This window comes from Furipterus horrens, unplaced genomic scaffold (assembly GCF_987537825.1).
Source record: "Furipterus horrens unplaced genomic scaffold, mFurHor1.1.pri manual_scaffold_3, whole genome shotgun sequence".
Classification (NCBI taxonomy): domain Eukaryota; kingdom Metazoa; phylum Chordata; class Mammalia; order Chiroptera; family Furipteridae; genus Furipterus; species Furipterus horrens.
Window position 1 is genome coordinate 171,608,345 of NW_028327173.1, and position 26,279 is coordinate 171,634,623.

Here is a 26,279-nt window from a genome sequence, read left to right on the forward strand (position 1 = left end):
GATCTCAAAAAGTAAGTTTGTTTTAACACACAGAATGTACCACCTAGCACCAATGCCTATAAATACCATTATTCTATCACCTACTATTACTCTTTGGAACTGGTGAGATTTAAGTTCTTGACAGATCAGTCTGTGAGCAGATGATTATCATGGTAACATAAAGATTACAAAGAATCAAAATCATTTGCTAAATGTATATAGAACTACATTTGTAGGTTAACGTTTCCCTGTTTCATGTGAACAAGTTAACACCAGTGATTTTTAGCCACCTTTTCCTGGAAGATATATTGGGTTGGCCAAAACATCTATTATTTTTTTCTGTATAATAGCTCTAGTAGTGCTTAGTTGTCTTTAACTTCATTCGAAACAATTTTGTTAGATTGTATTATGACAGCTGTCATATCAGTATGCATTTTCAAAAAGTTATCAAAACTATTGCATTTTTGTGCAGCCATTTTAATGCTGAAGATGGAAGAAAATAAGCAACACTTCGGGCATATTATGCTTTATTACTTCAAGAAAGGTAAAAACACAACTGAAGCACACACACACACACACACACACACAAGATTTGTGCTGTGCATGGAGAAGATGCTGTGACTTATCAATAGTGTCAAAAGTGGTTTGCAAAGTTTCTTGGTACTACTGACATTTTGGCCAAATGATTCTTTGCTGTGGGGCTGTCCTATGCATTGGAAGATGTTTAGCAGCACCCCTGGCTGCTACCCACTAGAAGCCAATAGCAGGAGATAGCCAACATACTCGGAATATCTAAATCAACAAAGTTATTGGTGAAAATGAAGAACGTCTTTTATTTTATGGAAAAAAATGTTAACGGACTTTTTTGGCCAACCTAATACATGAGAAAGGAGCATGAGCCACATAAGTGCACGAGCCTGAAAATGGGCTTTTAATTCTCACTGATTCTCAAATGAAAAAGTTTTGTACAGATAGCCACACCCCCCCAATCTCCTGCTTTCTTTACTCTTACTATCTCACTACAGTGTAATTTACTATCTAACTAATGTAGACATGTATGGTGGAAGAAAAGATTAAAACTTCAGCCACTGTAAGTGTACAAAATATTTTTATTTTAATGAACAAGAACATTTAAGTATTAAAGCTATCATAAAAATAAAGACACATGTGATAAAAACCTTTTAAATTTACTTATTTTGAAGACCAACTAAAATTTATAGGTTTGAATTTAAATTTTATTATATAGCAATAGATATTTCTCTTTAAAAGCTGGATCCATTTATCTCTAATTTCCTGAAAATAAATGAAGTCAACCATGCTGCTTCACTGTTTATTTTTGGCAGACTTTAGGCTAACCTCAATACCTGTTTTTATTTGAGGAGTGACTAATACACAATGTTTCTCTTAAGCAGAACTTGAGGCTGAGCTAAAAGTAAACTAAGTTGGGTTTCAGGCCCATTGGCAGGCAAGTAGTCATATTCGTTCTGCAGGCAGCCCATGATGTTGTTGTCTAAATGTCAGATCTTTAAGGACATGCTGGAAAAATCTGTGAATACCATCTTCCCATGCTAGATTCACATGCTCCATTCACATCTTTAGCTTACCCAGGTCATTAGAGGCTTGGGTAAGATGATTAAAGATTTCACGATGGAAATTTCTATAAGAAAAAAAAAAAAGGAAACTTTACAGATTTAATCTTATTACAAATGAAGTATTTACTGGGTACTTAATACTAGGTAATATGCCTAGTAATGGCTAAATGCAAATCAAATGAACAACCATGCATAATGTTTAGAGATGATTCTTTGCTGATATCCAAAGCACAAGCAACCAAAGGAAAACAGATACATTTGACATCAAAATTAAAAAACTTTGTGCTTAGGGACATACTATCAAAACAATGAAAAGAGTTTACAGAATTGGAGAAAGTATCTGGAAGTTATGTATCAGGTAAGGGACTAGTATCCAGGACATATAAGTATATACAAATGGTTAGAAAGTCTGTGAAAAAGAAACTCAACATCATTAATCATTAGGGAAATGAAAATAAAACCATAATGAAATACCATTTCGTACCTACTAAAGATGGCTATAATCAAAAAGATGGACAATGGCAAGTACTGGTGAGGATATGGAGGACTGGAACAGTCACACATTGCTAGTAGAAATGTAAAATATTATACTAGCTTTGGAATACAGCTTGGTAATTCCTCAAAAAGTTAAACAGTGCTCCCATATGACCTAGCAATTCTATTCTAGGAATACACTCAGGAGACTTGAAAACATGTCACACAAAAATGTTTTCATGAATATTCATAGCAACATTACTCATTATAGCCAAAAAGTGAAAAATACTAAAAGGCCTATTAACTCATAAGTGGATGGATAAGGTGTGGAATATCCATACAAAGAAATATTATTCAACTATAAAAAAGGAGTTCAGTGCTGAAGTGTGCTACAACACAGCCGAACCTTAAAAACAAAGAAGCCAGACCCAGGAAACCACATAGCGTGATTTCATTCACAAGCCTCCTCCCCCCAATACCCCGTGTATTCCTAGGAAGCCTTTCACAGGCTAAAATGGCGTAAAGTGGAGAGTAACCCTGTTTTCACATTATGCCACTCTGCTTTTACAGAAGACCTACATTAGTATCCATTTTCACTAACCAAAAGAAATCCCAAGAGAATTTCCACTTTTACAGAAGCCATTACCATACTAACGTAGGTCTTTCATAAAAGCAAAATGACATAATGAGAACTTTCGGAAAGCAAGGGACACCTGTATACGAAATGTTCAGAATAAGCAATCCAAGAGGCAGAGTAAATGGGTAACCACAGATTAGGGGCTGAGAGGTAGGAGGGAGGCAGGAACAGGAAGGGACTGCTTACAGGTATGGGGTTTCTTTCAGGGGTAATGAAAATGTTTAAAATTAGGTAAAGTGGTGGTAATGGTTGTTGCAACTCCATGAATATACTAAAAACCACTGAACTGTACACTTTAAAAGGGTGACTTTTATGGTACACAAATTACATCAATTTTTTAAAAAGAAACAATTATTTGCCAAGATAAAACTTCTATATTTAGAAAACAAAGTCTTTATGCCTCAAAAAAATTCTACTTTTAAAATTACAAAACTTTAGCTAAAACTCGCTTGCTTAAGACAAAACCATTTTTTAATCTTTGTATCTCCAGCAACATGCCACATAAAAGCTGGTTAATCTTAATTACTAATCCCACCACTCCTCTTACCTTATAGTCCTAACATCTGAGCTTGATCCCCAAAATTACAAGTTATTTGTTTTTGGCTAAAATTCACAATAATTAAAATATTCATCACAAATTCAATCAAAGTGAACAGAAAAGAGAGTTATAAAACTTAACATCTTTAATTCATAAAATTATGTCCCTGTCTTAAACCAACCAGTCACATATACAAAAGAGGCTGGGATAAAAAACGGATACAATTCTTCCTTTCTACAGACTCAAACTCTAGGTAGGCATCATAGAAGCAACTTGCAGCAAAAGAGGATGACATAAATTCTATTTAGCTGAGTGCATTTCTCATAATTGGACAGATTTGCCTTGTTATATTTAACTTTTTAAATTTTTTTATTGAAGTGTAGATGACATAAATATTATATTAGTTTCAGATGTACAACATAGCGATGTGATATGCTAACTTCCCTTACCAGGAACTGAACCTGAGCTGCAGCAGTGCAAGTAGCCAATCCTAGCCACTGGAACACTAGGGAAGGGTTGTTATATTTAACTTCAACTATTAAAAATTTTTGAGTGGTTGGAAAAAGTTCACAAAGGCCAGAGCTTGCACTTAAAAAACTAAGAAATATTAGTTTGGCCAAAATATCCATATAGGTTTTTTCCATAAAATAAAAGACATTTTTCATTTCACTAATAACTTTATTGATTTGGATATTTTGAGTATGTCGGCTGTCTACCATGTGGTATAATGCTGACTGTTCTCAATTAATGTCTCGATTTGATTGCTATCAACTTCAACTGGTCTACCCAACAGTGGAGCACTGTCCAGTGAGAAATCTCCAGTACGAAAACTTCGCAAATCACTTTTAACATGTTCAATCAGCCACAGCACCTTCTTCATATACTGCGCAAAACCTTTTTGCGTTTCAGTTGTGTTTTTACCTCTTTTGAAATAATAAAGCATAATATGCTAAAAATATTGCTTAGTTTCTTCCATCTTCAATATTAAGATGGCTACACAAAAATTCACCAATTTTTATGTTTTTTTTTAAATGCATGCTGATATGACAGTTGTCACCATACAATCTAACAAAATTGTTTCGAATGAAGTTAAAGACAACTAAGCACTACTGGAGTCATCTTATGGAAAAAAACTGATGAACTTTTTGGCCAACCCAGTAACAGAAACTTAAGAATAGCTAAGTTACTTGTTTGAGGTAATGCCCAATTATAAAGCCATATAATTTACAGCTAGAAAGGATCTTTACAGAAGAAACCTGCCTTATTTTAGAGAAAGAACCCAAGGCCAGATAAAGTGATCTTAATATTGAGAGTTAATGTCTGAGTCCAGTGAATCATCATAGCTATTTCCCCACATCAAAACCAACCTTTACATCTATATCACACATAAGCTCACAGACAGCAGCATCCAGCTAAAGAAACCTCCTTTGGAGGACAAAGAGCCAGGAATGTATTTACCAATTTTTTCTTTCTGATGTATAAAATATGAATATCTTCACTTCGATATTCTTCATCATGTTTTTCCAAAGGAATTTTTTCGAAGTCAAAGTCTAGTTGAAGGAGCTATAAATTTAAAAGAGATATACTTCAAATTCAATAATATGATCTGTACTGTGGTGACAAGCCAGAATAGTGGTCACCTTTGGAGTACTGACTGGTAAGGGGGAACATGGGGAGCCTTTGTGGTCATGACAATGTTCCATATCCCTATGTTAAGTAGTGGTTATTTGGGTGTACACACATGAAAAATTGAGCTGAGCATTTGATATATGTGCATTTTATATGTTTTAACTCAATTGAAACTGTTTAACAATATAAAACTTTCAATGATATATTTTCAAAAGCTCATTAACATTCCTAACATTCAAGAAAAACATTAAAACAAAAACATTTAAGCATAGATCTGAGGCAGTCATATATTTGCTTTCTCGTTTAACTGAGGCAGTCCTTTCAGTGGATAAAACTGTAAGGTTTGTAATGTGATGGATTTTTGTCCATAAAAAGGGTTTGGGTGATCACTGGAGGAAGATAGGTGAAAGATACATGGGACTCTATGCACTACTTTGGCAAATTCCTGTGAGTTTCTATTTTAAAAAACAAAATAGTATCAAACCCTGAAAACAGGTAATATAACTTGGTTGAAATTTTCACAAAAACCCAGAGAAAAACACTGAAGTAAACATATCACATTCCATGCTTCTCCAAAATATATACATCATTAGTACATTCCCCAAAGCCAGCATGTTTAATAAAGAAACACTGCAAACTTTCTCAGAAAAGACAAAGGCATCACCACTATTATTTTACACTATTCTGTATATACTAGGTCAACTAATTAGAAAAGAAAAGATGAAAAATGGGAGAGGACTTAGTAGAATGGTGGTCTATGAAGAATCCTCCTTGGATTCTTAAAAGCAGAATATTTTCCCTGATTTAAAATTATCATAATATACTTGAACATACAGTTACACACAGCCTCCCTGAAGGATAATCACTGCAAAGATAGATCTAATAGAGTACCCACCTCAAAATATTTTTTCTCGATTTCTGGGTTTTTTCCCATTGTTCGCTGTTCATAACAACATATAATACAAGTTTCGGGTCCACTGAGATCTTTTAGAGTTTTCAACAGTGGCTCCAAAGACTGTTCAAAAAAAAAAAAAGTATATATATATATATATATATATATATATATATGTATACACACACACACACATGTATATATATATAATTTTTGTTTGTGACTTTAAAAATTACATATTTTTATTGTAAAGGGCTAGGGAAGGTAGAGGGGATAATTATACCTCCCCTACATTTACCCATCTTTGAATCAATCCAACAAAGAACATGGAGTTAAGACTCTGTAACTAATAATTAGTAAACTCCTCCTAATCATTGTATTGACTTCAGCTTCCAAAGATTCATGTAATTGCATTTTTGAGTTCCCATGGGAAAATAAGTGTAATTGGCTTCATTATTAAAAATTAAATTTTAGTTAATCTGATTTAACTTGGGATTTAAATAATAAACAATTTACCTACAAAAGCAACTCTGATCTAACCTGAACATAAGTTGACCCAATATTCATTATTTTTTAAAAATGAGTGATGTCTGCAATGCTATACACAAACTGGTAATAAAAAAAAATCATTCTGAGTCTAATAAATTTAGTCACAGAACAATGACTTCCTTACAATGCAACTTAATTCTCAATGTCATGCTTTACATGTTCACTAGCAACAGCTACGTTAAAACAAACAAAAAATCAGCTTTTTAAAAAACAGATCCTAATGGCAAAAATCCTTTTAAACCTTTACAGAAGCCTCGAGTAAAATGCACATTAACACTTCTCTCAACATGATTCACAGACTTATATGTTCATCACGAGTGTGTATATACGTAGTCCCTCGTGACCATATCCTGCATTCAGGTATCTACAAATGTGTGCTCTAGAATCAAGAAAATACAGTACGTCTTCTAAAGAGACTTCTCTCATTGAATATTTACCTCTTCGTAGTATATGCAGTCGGCCATCAGTAGGTAGTCCGGCGGAAAAGTAAAATCTTCTATTTCTTCCCCCCTTAAAAATGTCAACCAAACATTTTAACTGTTGCTTTAATAATTTAAAATATTCTTGTTTTAAAAACAAGCCCCGGAAGATCCCCTTCGTATTAACCATGCTTTTAGCAAAATACAATTTAAAGCAAACTACAAATCGTTATTAAAACAAGCCGAAAGGCCATACAAACCATTTCAGTACCTTGGCTTGAATAGAACCAGTGACAAGATGCTTGTTCATGTTAATATTCAGCTTCAGCAAGTCTTGCAATTCCTCAAGATCGGTGACTACAACATCTGCCCTATAAAATAACGTCGACTGAGGTGTAGGCAGACGGTGGGAGGCCAGTAACCAAGGTTCCCAAACAAAGCGGCGCCCCTCCCGCCAGATCTTACCCGAGGGTAGCAGCCATAAGCCCCACGGCCCCGGTGCCGGAGCCCAGCTCCAGCACCGACCGCCGGCTCAGCGCGTGGGCCCCATCGCCGGAAAACCCGGGGGTTTCCAGGTATTTAGAAAGGACAATGGCAGCATCCCAAACTACGGAACCCACACCGCCGGAGCCATACTGCTGCAGCCGCAACACTGTGCCATCTCTCTTCTCCAAAATTCGCACAAAGTTCCGCAATGGGTCCTCCACGGAGGACTCCAAAGTAACCTCCATTGCTGCCCGGCAACAGGAGGCGGCGCACGAAGTGACGTCACATCCACGCGCACCACCCTGAAGAACCGCCTTGCGAGGAGCCCGGCGCCTCCTAGTGGTGCAGTTGGCGCCTCGCCTCGAAAGCACAGGCACAAAGCCCGGAACGGAGCGTTATCGGGCGTGGCCGCGTGCTGGGCCACTGCGCGCTGGATTGCCTCACTCTCTTAAATTTCAAGTCTGGTTTAAATCACTTTTCCAGACAACGAAAGTACAATAATATGCTCTTTAAAAACCAAAGCCAAGCCAATCTCAATGTTTTTACCTGGCTGGAGACTGACTCACACAGTAGTTATTGGCCTTAAATCCAGGCAGTTTCTAAGATTTTACCAAGGATAGCTATAGTCCTGTTTATCAAAAGTTGCCAGCATGCTCCTAATTTTTCATCTGAGTTCATAAAAATGGTTACTAGAAGCTTTCTGACTGCGTTTGCAGTGAAGACAGTTACCCCTCTAAAATTTACGTCAGTACTTTGGGATTATGTAATTGAAGTTGTACAAAAATACTGAAAATAATGTATGTACAAATATTTCTACACAACTCAACAACCTCCCCCCTTGTCCTTATACTGAAACATATTTTAAAAGTCTTTTAAAAATTAAGACTGGGGTGATTTATTAATCTTGTTAAGATCTCTGATACAAAGCACAGTAAAAGGTCACAGACCAGTAAATAACGTGGCTTTTGGCTGCCTTACAACTGCTGCTACAGCACTATCAGCAGAACACACTTTTTCATCACTTTGAACAAAGGAGTCCAGAGGGCAAGTAAAAGTTTTACTCATTTCTCTGATTAAAAAGTTTAATAAAGCTTTAAGTATTTGCTGGTTTAAATATTACCAATCTAAAAAAAATATTTAAAAAAATTTTACTTAACAGAAAATTTATAGAGAAAGTTACTATGTTTTGAAGGCAAGGCAGTTGGTTCCTATGCCACAGGAAACTTTTCCCTTTCAATTTATGAATTAGTAAAGTATCGGATGTATTATAGGCCTCAAGTCACTTAAATTTATATAGGTTATTAGCATTATCTTTAAATATACAATATAAACAAAACTGTACATACATGACATATTGTTTGTTTTCCAAAACAATAGGCAATTCATTTGCTAAAGATACCACAGTTTGCAAAAACAAAAGGCACATCTGAATAAGATACATGCCCTTTTCTCCTCTATGATTGGGTTAGGCAGTCTTTTTGTTGACATTTTGACAAAATAATAAACACAGTGCATTCTATTCTTTTCATTCTATTTTTCATTTTTATCTTCAGCAGCAAATTCTGACATTTAAGACATGGATTAAAGAATTTAAGAACAGTGGGTGTTATTCACAATTCTCCTAAATGTAAAAACTGGAAGATGGTCAGAGGTTTAAAAATCAGTAACACCACACACCCCTATAGTTGTGTAAATTGATTGCCTTAAAAAGGCAGTTACTACTCAAATTTGAAAAATTCCACAAATGCACTATCCCTTTCAGTGCAATCAATGTCACTTTAAACCATATTTTTAGCAGAGTCTACAGTGCAAATATAAAGTCTTTATACTGGCCTTTTGGCAGCACTGAGGATCCAAGACAAGGCAATGCTACTGATCACCTGAGAGCATAATGGCAAAGGACTTTTGTATTTTTATTTTTCCAATTTTTAAAAGCTTATTTGATCAGTAGCATTTTTAAGAGCATTATTTGTAAAAAGTACTAAAATACTATGCCTTTTTTAAAAAATAAATTAAAAAAAAAAACCTTTACAAATATTCCAGTGTCAATGACTACATATGGCTAAGGTCATTGAGGAGTTTCTGTGTTTTCTAGCAAAGGCAGTCCATACAATGTGGGGTGTGAAAGCTCCCGTTTGTAAGTCTTTGGTGGCAGTTTTGGTAGGTGAGGGCTTGAATTCTGCCGTGGTGGAACGGGGGGAGCTTGAGGATGAGCAAGATTATTGTGACTAGAACTGAGCATATAGCATCGACGTGGTACCCTTGGAGAGGGTGTGCTCGGTGGAGTGTTTGGCGAATTTGGACACGTGCTAACGTCTCTGAACCAGTCTGGATCTCTGTGAAGATGTCCCAGTGGAGGTGGCTGAAGATTAAACGGACAGTTTATAAAGTGTTCTGCAGGCCGAAGGGGAACCGGTGGAGGGCTATCAGGAAGAGGATCTCTCGGCGGTGGTGGAGGTGGACTATGCAGCGGCCCATCAAATGCACCAGTAGGAGCAGGAACTCTGGGTTTTACCTTTGGAGGAGGAGGTTGTCTCGGTGGAATAGCAGGGGGGTCATCATCAGATTTCATATTTCCCTTTAAGAAAAAGCAATTAAATTATATTTCTGTTCTCCTAAAAAATATGTAAGAAAATGTTTTTAAACGAATGAAAAATTCCTATGTATCAAGTTAAATCCAGAGGTTCAGAATAGGTTAATTTGATTTCATAATCAGATTTATGAATAAATTACTCCCAGTTTAATATTTTTATATATGAGATGTTTTAATTGAAATCTCAGAATATAATGCCTCAGGTTATCTTGCTTTGTATATCCATTTCACAAATTTAGAATTTATAGTTTTGTAGACAAAGAAAAACATGATGTTGAGATGAGTCAATATCCAGCTACTGGTTTCTGGCCATCTACTTCTACTTTCCCCAGTGAAGCTTAGAGTCATGGTTTGGAACTGGCAGTATCAGCAACAGTGGGGAACTTGTTAGAAATGCAAATTACTGGGCCCTACTCCAAACCTACTAAATCAGAAACTCTGGCTATCTATCTGGTTTTAACAAGCCTTTCAGCTGATTTCGATGCACCTTAAAGTTTGAAGAATGCTTTGAATATTAAAGTTATTTTTATCTCCACAGGAAGAAAAATGTACTTCTATCTGTGAATCTACCCAGCCAGTTTTTAAGAAAAATTATTATGAGGATTAAACAATTACGTAAAATATTTTTCAAATAAAACAACCCAAATGTTTAAAAACCATAAAGGATAGCCAAATTCTAACTGAGACTCTTTATAAGAACAAACACAATTTTAAAGATTTACAACTTTGAGATGAGTAAGGCAAAACCTAAGTCCCATTTGACTACCTTGGAATTTGAAGCATCATGATCAAACTTTTTTCGAGGAGGAAGTGGAGGAGGAATCAGTGGCTCTTGGCTTAGTTTATGTAAACTACCACACGAACTGAAGAAAGATTCTGCGAGTTAAAAAGATCAGTTTAACCACAGTTCACATTACAACCATTACACAAATTTAACTTCAATTTCTGATCACCTCTGCTATGGATCTGTCAGACTGTATCATAGCTAACTATTGGTTTATCTTACTTCTCCATTAAACTGTAAGCTTTCTGAGGGCAGTGTGTATTTTTGTATCCCTAGCACTTAGCACAATGATACTGCCTGGCATGTAGTAGGTACTATAGCTAAATAGAAGCATACTATTTAATTTAGATTAATGATGACATTTTGCTCCGTGAAAGCCTTTTTAAAATCTAAAACAGACAAAACAAACATATTTGCATAAACTGCAGTAACTTCTAGAGAATGATCATTCATAAACAGAGACCATGCATTTTTGAAGCAGCTAGTATTGAATACATTTCTATAGCAGTAATGAAAACTCCATATAGAAGACCCTAAGTTAGGGTTCTGGTGCATAACTCTTTCTCTTTGCAAATCTCTCATTGATAATGGACATGTTATATAATCACATTAATAGAAATTTACTAAATATCAGGGGAAAATTAACGCTAAACATGCCAACCAGACAGAGAATAAGAACTATTTTCGTTTATTTGTCTTTTTCATATGATTAAAAATACCTGTAGTTATGGGCCAATTCCCTATCTGATATCTCTCTCTCCGTATACAATTACTATGAAGGCAGTGACCATGTCTTGTTTGTTATTATACTGAGATTGGGTTTATAGGAGCTAGTTGAGAAAGAAGCTGATGAGTTTAATTTTAAACACACTGCGCATGAACTTCTATGGGACATCCAAGTAAAGATGTTACACTTATTACTCCATGTCAAAAATTGCTGCCCTGATCATGTGACTGCAGTCACCTCAGGAGGTCTCGTTGGTTCAGGGTGCCAACAGTAGAAACAAAAAGGATGCTGTTAGGGCCTGTAGTGAAAGCTGACCTATCCCCTAACTCCAGAGATTGGGTTAGATCAAATCCATCAGAGTAATCCCATTCCTTCAGCTATAGTGTTTAGCTGTAGGCAGATGACCTAATTCAGACTAGTGAAATCTGAAAGATTTTCTAGGGGCTACTGAAAAGGAATTTTCCTTGCTCTTTAGGAAAACACTCTGTCAGACTGTCTCTGTACCTCTTTCCTTCTTACTCGACTGAACAAAGAAAAATAACCTTTACTGCCCCTGCTACCACTCTTATGACTGAGGGAAAACAGCCTTAGATATAGCTAGCTGATAATCTGGACAAATAATGAGTCAAAAAGAAAACTGGTCTTGGGTCTTCTCTACCTTAGAGAAACATAAACACTCAAGGAAGCAGAAAGTATCTGAACGATGGTGGGCCAACTGTGAAAGTTCCTGAACCTGGGTCGGACTCTATAGTTACAACACCTAAACTGTGTTATACTTCTCCATGGTGGGCACTCAATAAACCTTGCTGAAGTGTGAACGGAATTTTATTTTCTATGAAGAGTATTTTCCTATAAGATTACAGGTTTTGTGGACATTTTAAATAACTCAATGTTCTGAACTAGTGAAAGGTAGAATGATTTACTAATTAATTTCTATAATGTTAGTTAGCTATGTAAGTTACTTCCAATTTTTTGTCATCCATCCAGCCAGTCATCTATTCATCTGTCAATTCATTCAACAAATATTTACTGGGCACCTTCTATAGTGCCAGGCAATGTTCTAAGCAATAGAAATGACAGTGAAAAACAACAGGCAAAAATTCATGTCCTTATGAAGGTTATATTATGGGTTAGGAATATAGAATAGACATGGTAATTAAGTACAAGGGTAATGACTATAAGTTAGAAGAAGTATTAGGTAGGGAAGGGGGATAAGAATAAGTAAAAGGGGAGCAATTTTAAATAGGGTGATAAGGGAAGACCCAACTCAGGTAATACTGAGCCAAAGCCTGAAGGAGGCAAGGGAGCATACCATGAGGCCATATGGGTGAAGAGCATTGTAAGCAGAGAATGGCAAGAGCAAAAGTCCTGATGTGGGAATGTGTCTATTGTGTTCAGGAGGCAGAGTAGCTGGAGCAGAGCAAGTGATGGGTGAGAATAGTAGGTAATGAACGCTGACATATCAAAGGAAGCCAAATTGCATAGGGCCTTATGGGCCCTTTGACTTTTACTCTGAGATGGAAAGCCACTGAAGGGCTTTAAGCACAGGTTAGACAAGTGTGAACTAATTGACATTCTAAGAGGACTTGGCTGCTGTATTGAAAACAGACGGAAGAGTAAAGAGTGGGAAAGGAAGAGATAATAGTGGCTTGGATTAGAGTGGCAGCAGTAGAGATGGTGAGAAATGGTTAGATTCTGAATATGTTTTGAGGGTAAAGAAGATTTGTGGATGGGTTACATTTGGGGTATGCAAAAAGATGTAAAAGAGAACTCGAATATTTTTGGCCCAAAGTGATTAGACAAATGCAATTAGAACTGAGATGAGGAGGCATCTGGAAGAATAAGTTTGGAAGGGATGAAAACAAGCTCAATTTGGGAAATGTTAAGTTTGAAATTTCTATTAGGTATCCAAATAGAGATGTCAGATAGATCACTGAATATCTGAGTCTGAAAGGTCAAGACAGTGGTTCTGGGTAGAGAAAAAAGCTTGGAGAATTATCATCATATAGATGATATAAAACTGAATGAGACAATCAAGTGATGAAAAGAAAAGAGGTCTAGGGACTAAGCCTTATCGCCTTCCAATGTTATAGGTTAGGAAAATGAAGAGAAACCAGTGAGAGAAACCAAGGAGCTAAAAGTAAAGTAGAAAAACCGAGAATGGATGAATAATGAGACCTTCATGTATGTTACTTCTTTCCCCAAAAGATGATATTTTGTATAAACAAAGGCTGAGACTTTCTTGTTTGCCTCTGAATCCCTAGTATTTAGCAGAGTGACTAGTACAAAGTACTCAATTTTTTGTTGGATAAGACCAAAGGCTGTGAACATTTTTATGGTTTGATATGTTGTTTTCAGATTTCTGTCCAAAAGGGTCACACTAATATACCAATTTATAAGGGTTAAGTAATGAATGAAAGAATCTTTTAACAGTCTTACTCATACTTTGATGTGAATGGTTGATTCATGTCCATTGTTAATGCACTCTTGCCGTTTTTCTCATTATATATGAGCACTTCTCATACTTGCTATAAATATTTTATTTCTTTCAAGATTTATTTTAGAATATTCAGAATTTTAGGCTGTTATTCTTACTTTTTCTATTAAATTTCAAAACAATTTTCTCTATGATATGAAAAATATATTTTACTACCACCCAAAATAATATCTAATACTTCTGGTTCTAAAATGGCATAGTGTTATGGATTGAATTGCATCCTCCCCCAAAATAGGTTGAACCCTAACCCCCAGTACCTATATATGGTCTTAAAGACCATATATAATCAAGTTAGTATGAAAGCGGGCCCTAATCCAGTATGACTGGTATTTTTTATTAGAATGGGAGAAGAGACACAAAGGGAGAAGATAGTCATGTGACAACAGAGGCAGAGACTGAAGCAATGCTCTACAAACCAAGGGATGTCAAGGATTGCCAGCAAATGCCAGAAGGTAGAAGAGGCCAGGAAAAATTCTCCCTTACATCTTGATTTTTGGACTTCCAGCCTCTATAGAATTGTGCTCTTTAAAGCCCCTCGGTTTATAGCACTTTATTACAGCAGCAAGAGAAATAATATACACAATAAAAACATTTCTACCACAAAACAAGGAAGTTAATAATATACACAAACTTCAATGAAGCCAGGAAACATCTGAATCCTGAAGCATCCATGCACAAAGGTAGACTACAATGTATACGAAGGGGACAAATGGAGTAAGATGAAACCCACCTGTCTATAGTCAGTGATACTGACAACCAGCAGCAAATTTGCCCCCACAGAACCAAAGGAAGGGTCAGAAGTTAAAAGCACTTGGTACAACAGAAGACATGGGCATGAAAACAGAAGACCTGATTAAATCTATATGGAGGCAATTAGAACCTCAATCCCCCATTCTCCACTTTGTGAGGTGAAGCAACTACCTCATTTCCATCACTGCAGGAGACTAATTTTCTTCTCTGAAGAATCTAAACTCCAGAAATGGGGACAGTAGTCTGTGATAGGGAGCTGCTGTTAATTTCAAGTGTTTTAGCATCATTTGCTTTTTAAAAAATTAAAGTTTGAAATTAAACATTTAAAAGAATAAACTTACTTTTCTCATAAGACAGAAAATCTCGTGCTACTATCTAAATCATATACATTACTATTATAGAAGCAGAAGTCCTCCAGATTGGGAGAATTATCCCAACAGCTGCTATGTCCCTCCTGAGTTATACTGTTTTAAACAAATGACTGTAGAAAGAAAGGTGACAACATTTGCCATAAATTATGAAATAAGAATGGCAGAGCACTGGCCAGGTGGCTCAGTTGGTTGGAGCATTGTTCGTACACCAAAAGGTTGCAGATTCGATTCCTGGTCAGAGTACAAACCTAGGTTGTGGGTTCAATCCCCAGTCAGGACACGTATGGCAGGCAACTGATCGAATGTTTCTCTCCCCATTTTCCTCTCTCTCTAAAATCAAAAACATATCCTCAGGTGAGGACTTAAAAAAAAAAAAAAGGAATGGCAGAATACTGTTTCACTTAAAATAATGCTTTAATAAGATTATGTGAAAAAATAAGTAATTGAGGGCCAGCCTGGGAACCTAATAAACATTTAGTACATTATGTTTGCAGGAAAATGAGTTGGAGGGGATAGGGAAGAGAAGAGGTAACTGCTATACAATCACTCCTCATTCTGTGCCAAGTAATGTGGTAGATGCTCTACAGAGTTATCTCATTTGATCCCTAACAAGCTTACAGATGTTAAATATTTGTTCACATAGCCCCTAGAACATAAATAAGTTGTAAAATGATGAAAACAAACTGTATTAAAGTTAAAATAGTACACAGTTGTAAGCAAATAATTCAATTTATTATAAGAATTTCACTCACATATTAAATTTTTAAGTACTCATATACAAATTTAATCAACTTAATTATTATCTTTATATAGTTATTTCATTAGAATGAACTCAAATTATTACTTACTTGAATGTGGCAAGAGAACTGGAGCAAAGATGCTATTGCTGCCTATTGGAATGAGAAAAATTAACTTAAAAGGAAGATATGTATGGTTTTTATTTTTTAAATATGCCTGCATAAAGTAACACAGAGTACAAAACTTCATCATCATCTTTTGCCGTAACAGTTTTTAAAGAAATGAACCCAGTATTCTTAGTAGCTGGAATCTTTTTCCATTATTAGCATTAGTTTCCTCTCTATCATAGTTTCTTTTTAAACTTCCTTCACAGAACTTATCTGCTTAGTTTCTTACTGTCTATTGCTCTTGTTAAGAGTAGTAGTGGTGCCCAAAAAGTACTAAACAAATCTCTGTTGAATGAGTAAGAAAACAATATGCATAAATAATGCATGAATGATGATTTATTCCCTTGTGTTAATCACGATTTTCACATTTCACTGTCACTTTCCACACTAACAGTTGAAAAGGGTTCTATATAGGGTTCCCTAATTAAAATGATGAGAATTATCTAAAACACAAGATTCCTTTTTTTCACCAAATGATTTACATCGAATACATACCACAAGAACTGTTGAGATCCACATCTAAAAACACACTGAGGTCTGAAGAAGCAGATACTGGTGGAGTAGATGGTGTATTTGGAGAGGTTGGTGCTGACATTGTTGATTCAGGCTCAGTTTCAGTAATCCGACTAAAGCTTATTTTACATGGTTCTCTTTCTAGTGGTGTTGGATGACCTCGTAAAGTGCCTGAGGTAGAGCCATGTCGGCCTGTACTAGGCCTTATTCCAGGAGATTTTAAAGAGAAAGTTGATTTCCTGGGCTAGGCAAAGGAAACATAATTACCATTATTAGTTTGCATGTAGTTTATTTTTATGACTTAGTGCTACTTTTTAATTCTTAGCATATAGTTACAAGAGTACAATAAAATCTCGACCTGTAAAAACGGCCTGTAATATTCTAGTAGTGTACTTTGGATGTATGATCCACAGGCATGGACAACAGTATGATGATAATCAGAGGGAAAGGGAGGTGAGGGGAGGTGGAAAGTGGGCAAGAGAAGGACAAATGGGGACAGAAAGAGCCCATGATGTAGTAGGCAGTTGATGTTTTATTGAATTGTACACTTGAAACCCATATGGCTTTATTAACCAATGCCATCCCAATAAAGTCAATTTAAAAAGAATACTTTGGGATTCGATTGGCTTAATTTTAAGATGGACTTGAATAAAAATAAACCTCCTTTCATACTGCAGAAATAAAATTCTTAAAAATCTGTGTGAATAACTTTTTGCTGTCAAAACGCGTAAACCTGAACTTCTTCAAGTCACTGATATCAATTTTACAAATATTTACAGTGGATTAATATATGCAACATATTATAATATAGCGCTTCAGAAAAAAAAGAGACCTTACTTTTTTTCTTCCTAACAGTAAATGACCAAACTCTACAACAGCATTTTATTTTATTTTATTTTTTATTCTTTATTTTTAGAGAGAGGGGAAAGGGAGAGAAACATCAATGTGTGAGAAAAACATCGATTGGATAACAGCACATTAAAGTCTTTAGAGAAAATGCTGTCATTGCCCCCACCTCAACATCTGCTCTCTTTTTGAAATTCTCATAGTGGTAACCTAATGAAAAACCATGAAACTCAGACTCAAATAACTTAAGTTAAATTCTCAACTATATCAATATCTTAGCTATGTAGCCTTGAAAAAAATTATTTAACTCCTTTGAGCCTCAGTTTTTATGCTTGTAAAATTAGAGTACGATGTATATCCTTCAAGTGTTGTGGAAATGAGACATGAAACTATAAGCGCACTGCTTGGCCCAAAATTGGTGTGTTTTTATTTCCTTTCACATGTGGCTTCACTTTTAGTTAATAAGAATTGGTCTTCCACTACTTCTGTTGTCACTGCAAACCCCAGGAATAACTAGGAACTGTACCAACAAATTTTAACAATACAGGTGGGTTCCAGTGACACCCAAGGACCATTGTGCTCGAATGGCAGGAGTCATGGTCAAGCCAGAAGAACCATGATACACATCTGCCTACTCCTTCTCAGGTCTTTTCATTTCCTCTTCTGTCCAGGTACCTGTCATTTAGGTTCTCACTTTCTCACAGCTTTCCTGCTTACATTAGGAAGGATAAAAACTGAACAGAGAAGTAAATGGTACCAAGATAAAAGATAAACCAGATTTTATCAAAGGCTAACATTTTCCCCCACAGTATACGTAATTTTAGAAATAGTATAGTGCTGCAAAACAAAACACATAAACACAGCTATTTGAGTAAATTATGATTTTAATAGGAACAGACTGTTAAACATTGAAGATGATATTGTTTAAAACACTTTTTCTAAAATTGTAATGAACTTACAAATCGAGGTGGTTGTTTGCAGTTTCGGGGTTCAATTTCTAGTGACTTGTTGAACAAATAATCTGTAAACTCTTTTTCAGAAGCACTTCCCATGGGGTTAAGGTTTTCAAAGAACCGCTGGAATTAAATTTCCATAAGTATATGTTTTAATCTTATTAAAACATTTATTTCATCAGTATAATACAAAAAAATTGTCAATCAATTAAGAGATCATAATGTCTGAAAAGTCCACAAGGATTGCTGATTCCAGTCTTTCTACTTTTGAATAAAATTTTGTAATTTCTATGGATGTTATATATTCTAGTTTTAAAGTTCTGTTAAGATGAACAGATTTTTATTTACTACCATATAATGGCTCAGCATTCCTCAGTTAATATAATCCCTACTTATTATTACAACAAAATGATCATTATCAGTAAGCTATCAAAAGTGTTTGCAACAGAATTATAGTTATAATCCGGAATGAAACTGTGAAAATCAGAAAAAAAGTAGACAGAAACTGGACTAAGGTCTATTCAAAAGCAATTTCAAGAACGGTTATAAACAAAGTTATCTATCTAGTAAAATAACCTTTTTTCTTTATGAAATATTTTCTAAGCTTAAAGTTTTTAGGTAGAAAATTTAGATGATTTAAAGTGCAAAAGGACAAATAAATAGTAATCTCATTAGTTAGAGATCTCACTGTTAACATTTCACTGTTGACGATCCTTAATTGTGCGTGTGAATATATGCATGGATATACATATATATATTACATATTTTCTGCAAAATTGGGATCACACCATAGTTATTTTTAATCTTTTTAAAATTTATATTCAATGTATTCAATTATTTTTTCATGTGGTTTACTTATTTTATAAAATATAAATATTAATTATATAGTATTTCATCAGATGGATGTTCCAAATTTATTTCACCAATCTCCATACAGATAGCTATCCATATAGGTGCTTTCTAATCCTTTACTATAATAATAATAATTATTCTTATTAACTCCTGTGTGTGTATATATATATTTTTTCAGGTTTAATGAGGGAAGGTAGGGAAAGGGGTTAGAGGTAAGAGGGAAGCTCCTGGTCCACCTCAAGGGCCCGTAGAAGGGAAGGGGGAGGGGAGAAAGGAGGAGGGGTGGAACTCCCGGTAGCCCAGAAGGGCCTGTGGGAATTGCCTCCTGTTTCTGTGTGTATACATTTTTATGATCATTTTCTTAGAAACATTCCTTAGAAGCAAATTACTGGATTTAGCTTTAATTTTGAAGTGGTTTAGTTAGAATAATACATAAAAATAAGTATTGGATTTTATCTTTAGCAGTAAGCAGAATGAGCTATAAAATTTCCAGTGTAATATTCTTCCACCTCTCAGGAACTCTGTCAATTCCATAAATAAATAAATAAATAATAAATAAATAAATAAATAAATTTTAAAAATTGAAATAAGTTAGGTTAACTATGTTAAGTCATATGAACCAACAGAAATTTAAAGAGTTTTATAAAGTTATAACAGCAGTATTCTTATTTTTCTCATCATTTGCTCTACTTTTTATTACAATTTAGCTTGGTTAACTATGGTTTGAAAAGTGAATAGCTATTTTATTTGCATTTGAAATTTACTTTGACTCAATCATAAAGAAAGCATTCTCTGCACCCTACCCTTCCTCATCCCTAGGTCACAAAAACCTATTAGATGTTACTGAGATATGCCCTGGCTGGTGTGGCTTAGTGGATTGAGTGCCGGCCTGCGAACCAAAGGGTCACTGCTTCGACTCCCAGTCAGGGCACAGGCCTGGGTTGTGCGAGAGGCAACCACACATTGATGTTTCTCTCCCTCTCTCCCTCTTCCCCTCTCTCTAAAAATAAATAAACAAAAATATATTTTTTTAAAAGAAGTTACTGAGATATGAATGCTAGAAGTACAATTTTAAGTATAACCAAGTACAACGTAACATTATTTCTGTGGGGGAAATACATTGTGAACTCGAATCCTGATATCAAGAACATATTTCCTTAGCCCAGTGAAGCTCAACATCAAAGATGGTTGGCCCAATAGTGAGGGAATGGGATGAAATAGTAGCTTATCACCATTTTCTTTACAGCAGGTACTTGTTTACATTTTCATAATGATATATTTTAAACTTTAGGTCATTCTTTCTTAGGACTTTAGGGTACTCTGTTTTGAACGAGGAATAAAGAACAGTTACCACTTTATAACTTAGGACGGTAGGCGTGATGGTGGCCATTTTCACTCAATATGCTCAATCTGCAGACTACATCTGAAAGTTCAGCACAATTTTTAATGTGACAAGTGAACTTATTCTGATCAATAGTTATTTTATGTTCTGAATTTCAAATAAGTATAATACAAAACATTCATTTAACATAAACTATCATAATTTATTCTAATTTAGAAGGTATTTCACATATTATAGTACCACCGAATCAATATGGTATTCCCTCACTTATTACGGGTATTACGTTCTAGACCCCCCCGCGATAGGTGAAAATCCATGAAGTAGGAACCTTACATTTATTTTAGTATTTACATATATTTTAAGGCTTTATAAACCCTTCCCACACACTTATAAACCGTTCCCAGTCTCTTATTAACCTTTCCCACACTTTTATAAACACTACTTATGGTCTTAAACATATTCTATACTCTTAAACCTACGTAACTTTAACAACATACGTATACAGTACCGCAAAATCCCGCGATATAGTGAAAAATCCGCGATAAATAATTAAATATAATATTTTAAAAAATCCCGCGATATAGTGAGGCTGCCATAAGTGAACCGCAATATAAAGGGAATACTGTATTATGCATTATTGCTCAAAATAGAACATCAATTGATAGAATGTTTAAAAAGTTTTTTTTCCTATGCATATACACATACGATTCTATGAGCAACTTCCCATTTAAACCCATTATTCTTATTAAGGGATTATTACTTAATGTTTTATTGAAACATAAAATATCTAAAACTAGTATCAGTGATAGTACCAGTGGATTTTCTTTTTAGCGCATTAACATCAGAAAGCTTCTTATAGTCCACTTTGTCATACGTTTTTTTGCAAGTGTTACCTGAACCAGTTACACAAAGAAGCAATACTTTCAAGAGAAAATACCTGATAAAATTAATAATTTCAGATTGTTAGTGCAGAATATCTAATGTTTACTACTTTTATCTATTGATTGTTTACTGATTATGTTATTTTCATAGAAAAACAGGAAGCATAATGCATGGTTATGATATTTTTTAGAGATGGCTGAGGATTTAACATGTTCTCTTTTAAAGATAAGCAAAAAGATGGGAGCTTCCAGCGAAGATGGAGGTGTAGATAGGCACACTTCGCCGCCTCACACAACCATAAGAAGAATAAAAACTACCTCAAAACAAAAAACAAACAGAACTGCCAGAAAAGGTGAACTGTGTGGAAGTCTGACAACCAAATATTTAAAGAAATACTCATCCAGATGGGTAGGAGAGGCAGAGCCAGGGAGCTGGGGCAGAGAGGAAATGATGTGGTAGAGGTGAGATGGTGGCAAGGCAATAGCTGCGACTGTGGCTGTGACTGGTGGAACTAGCAGTCCTGCATTCATGTGTGGCAGGTAAAAGCCGGGAGGGACCACTGGGGAGTGAACCCAGCCCCAGGTGAGACCACACAGTTCACGGGCCCAGCACCACGAAAATAAAGCCTGATAGCTTCTGGCTTTGAAAACCAATGTTTGGGAAGGTGGAAGAAACAGTCCATCTCTCAGGGGAGTCCATTTAGATGGTCCCCACTGTCCAAGAACATACACAAACCCACACACTCTGGGAACCATCACCAGGGCAACAGCTAGAGGGGTGCCAGTTGCATACAGGAAGTAGGTAAAGTGACTGGAAAAGGGGCAAGTGCTGCGCAAGTGGCAGTTCCCTCTCTGACCCCTCCCCCACATACAGTGCTACAAAGTGAGGAAATGGGTCACCCTGCCCTGGCGAATACCTAAGACTCTGCCCCTTACAACAAAACAGGTGTGGCAGCTCTACCCAATACACAGAAGCAAACACAGGGAGGCTGTTAAATTGAGGAGACAAAGAAGTATGGCCCAAATGAAAGAACAGATCAAAACTCCAGAAAGAGAAATGAGCAAAATGAGATAGCCAACCTATCAGATGTAGCGTTCAAAACACGAGTGATAAGGACGCTCAGAGAAATGACTGAGTACAGCCACAAAATAAAGGAAGAAGTGAAGGTTTTACAAAGTGAAATAAATAAAAATATACAAGGAACCAACAATGATGGGAAGGAACTCAGGATTCAAATAAACAATTTGGAACATAGGAAGAAATAAACATTCAACCAGAACAAAATGAAGAAACAAGAATTCAAAAAAACAAGGAGAGTTTAAGAAGACTCTGGGACATCTCCAAAAGTGCTAACATTCGAATCATACAGGTGCGAGAAGGAGACAAGGAAGAGTAAGAAATTGAAAACTTATCTGAAAAAATGATGGAGGAAAACTTTCCTACTTTGGAGAAGGAAACAGACACACAAGAGTCCCAAACAAGTTGAACCCAAAGAGGACCACACCAAGACATATCATCATTAAAATGCCAAAGACTAAAGATAAAGAGAGAATCTTAAAAGCAGCAAGAGAAAAGCAGAGTTATTTACAAAGGAGTTCCCATAAGACTGTCAGCTGATTTCTCCAAAGAAACTTTGCAGGCAAGAAGGGACTGACAAGAAGTATTCAAAGTGATGAAGAGCAAGGACCTACAACCACGATTACTCTATCCAGCGAAGCTGTCATTCAGAGTATAAGGGCAGATAAAGTACTTCCCAGACAAGGTAAAGCCAAAGAAGTTCATCATCACCAAGCCCTTACATGAAATGTTAAGGGCACTTATTTAAGAAAAAGATCAAAACTATGAATAGTAAAATGACAACAAATTCACACCTATCAATAACTGAATATAAAAATGAAAAACAAAAACAAACTAAGCAAACAACCAGAATAGGAATAGAATCATAGGTATGGCGATCCTTTAGAGGGTTATCAGTGGGAGGGGGAAGGGGGAGAATAAGTAAAAAGGCACATGGATTAAGATGCATAATTGATAGGTACAAAATAGACAGGGGGATGTTCAGAATAGTAAAGGAAATTAAGAAGCCGAAGAACAATCCATGGACATGATCTACAAGCAGGGGGAATTGGTGGAGGGAAGGGAGGTACTGGGAGGAGGGGGTCAAAGGGGAAAAAAACTGCGACAACTGTAATAGTATAATCAATAAAATATACCTAAAAAATAAAGATAAGCAAAGAAAATATTTACCCTTATTTCTGGTTCTATCCGTAAACAATAAGGTTGATTCTGATACTGCTGAATTTCTCCAGTAATTTCAGCCACTTTCCTCCTCTTACTGAAATTGATTAAATCTTTCCCTCTCTTTTTTAAAAAATCATTATTCCCTTCTTCAGTCTTCAGAATATTTGTTAAATATATTCCTAGTTAAAAAAAAGTATTGGAAGAAAAATTATAAAATTGGTTACTTAACCATTTGGGAATACAATCTATTTAGAAAAGTTAAGACATCCTATAATCCAGCAATTCACTCCTAAAATGTTGATGTCTCTGATAGGCTTAATAATTAATTCTACATTAAGAATTTACCATGGAAATAATTTAAAAGAAAAAGAATATTGGGGTTTTGAAAAGAGCTTAATTTGTAATTTCTTGGACTAAATGCCTAAAAAGAAAGGGAGGATTCATTCACAAAATCTAAGTTTTATGTATTAAATATATTCTAACCATTTTAATATTTGGTTATACATGTCTAATGCCAATAATCTTAAATGATTACTGGTCAATAAATTATTTTAAGCCAATTTGGATTAATAAGACTACAGATTTATTAACTAATTCTGTGTCCCAAAGCCAATAATTTATATATATAGAAAATTATTCCTCATTTTGGAACAGTACGAAAGTTTTTAGTTTCTTTTTCATGCATAATTAGTGATTCATTTAAATCAGAAGTTCTCATTGGGGGCAATTTTGTCTCCCAGGGGATATTTGGGAATGTCTGGAGATATTTTTGGTTATCACAACAGGGTATGTGTGTGTGCATGCATGCATGCTATGGTTTGAATGTTCAAAATTCATATGTTGAAATCCTAATGCCCAATGTGATGGTATTAGGGAGGAAATGCTTAAGTCAGGATGATGGAGCCCTCACGAATGAGATATGTGCTTTTATAGAAGAGACTCCAAAGAGCTGCTTACAACAATTCTGAAGTAATTATCATAAGACTCATTTTATAGATAAGGAGTTTAAGTTTTATTTATTAATACAGATAGCTCATAAACATAGATGTTCTCAGATATAAAATAAGAACCATAGGCCTCTAAAGGATGGTCTCTTGTGTATAACAAACTCTCCCCCAATATAAACCCATATTTAGTAACTTACCAAAAAAAGGCACACAAGGTGGATTGATTGACTTAAGTTTTACTAGGTATTTTTTAAAGTGATCCTGACTTAATTCCACAGCTTCATCCAAAATTCTCCTTTTTCTTTCCTGCAATGCCTTTCAAATATATAAATTGAGTATAATTTATTTTTACAATTTAATCATATTTTATGAATGCAGAGCTTTGAATTTTACAGAATTTTGCAAATATTTGAAAAAACAATTTCTAAATGAAGAGATAAGTAGTACTCCTTTCTGCACTCTCCTGAAATATCTCTTCTGATATCTATAAATATAAAACTTAAATACCTGTGTTTTTCTTCCTAATGCAAATTAGAGGATTAAGCAATAAAAAATTCTTTCTCAGAACCTCATTATTTATAAATCTGATTAACCCAGAGTTTCAAGTTATAACTTCAGGATAGAAATATAATCCTTTAGCATTCAAATATTTTTCCATTGGAAGTCCTTTTGAGGAAGGCAAGGTTTTGGTAAGGAGGAGAAGGCTGTGGCAGGGAGAGAACTAAACAAAAATTTATTAAGTCAAGTAAGCAGAATCATTTCTTTCATATTTTATTATTCTATTTTCTTATTAAAATTAATTAATTTCATTATTTTTAACCTGATAGTACACACAAACACAGTGCAAACATTATTCTTGATGGAGAACCATTCAATGTATTTCTTTTAACTTATTACAAATCTAAACTAAGAGATGTGAGATCTCCATCAAGAAAACCATTAACTGGCCCTGGCCAGGTAGTTGAGTTGGTTAGAGTATTATACCAATATCCCAAAGGCTGTGGATTCGATCTCCGGTCAGGGCACATACAAGAAGCAACCAATGAATACATAAATAGGTGGAACAACAAATCGATGTTTCTCCCCCCGCCTAAACTCAATAAATAAAATTTAAAAAAGAAAGCCATAAACCTTATTAAAGGAATAAATAAATGGAAATATATATGCCATATTCATGTCATGACTGGGAAGACTCATTATAAAAATGTCAGCTCTTCACTAATTGATTTTGGAGCCAATGCAAGTCCTATCAAAACCCCACCTTTTAAAAAAATGAAACAAACTTATTCTAAAATTTATATAGAAGAGCAAAGGGTCAAGAGTAGTAACTCTTGAAAAAGAACAAGACTGGTGGGGACTTGCCCTACTATATCAGGAAATAGTATAAAGTCATGGTAATTTAGACATGTGGCACTGTGCAGGAATAGCATCAAAGAAACACAGTAGAGACATAAGAAACAAGTCCACATATTTATGGACACTCAGTTTATGATACAACTGGCACTATGTATCAATTGGGAAAGGATAAACTTGAAATATGTATGTGGGAGCAGTTGGCTAGACATAGGGAACAAAAATGAAATTAGACTCCCACCATACCCAATACTCAAAACTTATTTCCAGCTGGATTAAGAACTTAATGTGCAAGATAAAACATTAAGATGGCAGGAGAATCTGTTAAACAAGAAACAAAAAGGCACAAATCACAAAGGAAAAGATAAGTAAATTTGACTACATTATAAACTTTTTGTTCATTAAACAATATCATAAAAAAGGTGAAAAGGGAAGCTTCAATCTGGAAAAAGTTATTTACAACACACATAACCAACAAAGGATTAAAATCCAATATTATCAGAGAATACATACAAGTTCATAAGACAA

General features: G+C 35.2%; 2 protein-coding genes across 4 annotated transcripts in view; both read right to left on the reverse strand.

The window, feature by feature from the left end:
• Positions 1-1,488: 1,488 nt before the first annotated feature.
• On the reverse strand, positions 1,489-7,484 carry VCPKMT (valosin containing protein lysine methyltransferase). Of its 2 annotated transcripts, XM_090272044.1 has the most exons (6): positions 7,175-7,484; positions 6,970-7,080; positions 6,728-6,800; positions 5,745-5,864; positions 4,679-4,783; positions 1,489-1,636 (listed from the first exon to the last, which is right to left on the reverse strand). In XM_090272044.1, the coding sequence occupies exons 1-6, from the start codon at positions 7,438-7,440 to the stop codon at positions 1,622-1,624; spliced, it is 690 nt and encodes a 229-aa protein (XP_090128170.1). In that variant the 5' UTR covers positions 7,441-7,484; the 3' UTR covers positions 1,489-1,621. The 2 variants fall into 2 exon arrangements, with proteins under 2 accessions (XP_090128170.1, XP_090128171.1); XM_090272045.1 differs by lacking the exons at positions 4,679-4,783; positions 5,745-5,864.
• A 587-nt stretch (positions 7,485-8,071) lies between these two features.
• SOS2 (SOS Ras/Rho guanine nucleotide exchange factor 2) overlaps positions 8,072-26,279 on the reverse strand; it is a 98,306-nt gene continuing 80,098 nt past the window's right edge. Inside the window, exons 17-23 of one of the 2 annotated variants that reach the window (XM_090270843.1) lie at positions 24,596-24,713; positions 23,458-23,630; positions 18,141-18,257; positions 16,318-16,579; positions 15,766-15,807; positions 10,555-10,664; positions 8,072-9,773 (exon numbers count right to left, since the gene is read on the reverse strand). In XM_090270843.1, coding sequence (XP_090126969.1) covers positions 9,264-9,773; positions 10,555-10,664; positions 15,766-15,807; positions 16,318-16,579; positions 18,141-18,257; positions 23,458-23,630; positions 24,596-24,713 — 1,332 coding nt within the window. In that variant the 3' untranslated portion in view covers positions 8,072-9,263. The remainder of the gene's footprint in view (positions 9,774-10,554; positions 10,665-15,765; positions 15,808-16,317; positions 16,580-18,140; positions 18,258-23,457; positions 23,631-24,595; positions 24,714-26,279) is intronic. The other variant, XM_090270844.1, reaches the window with a different exon arrangement.

Coding starts and splice junctions, on each gene's coding strand:
- VCPKMT (XM_090272044.1), bottom strand. CDS start 7,440: ATGGAGGTTACTTTGGAGTCCTCCGTGGAGGACCCATTGCGGAACTTT. Junction 6,801..6,969: donor CAAGCCAAGGTACTGAAATG/GTTTGTATGGCC, acceptor GACATTTTTAAG/GGGGGAAGAAATAGAAGATT. Junction 4,784..5,744: donor TCGAGAAAAAATATTTTGAG/GTGGGTACTCTA, acceptor TTAAATTTATAG/CTCCTTCAACTAGACTTTGA.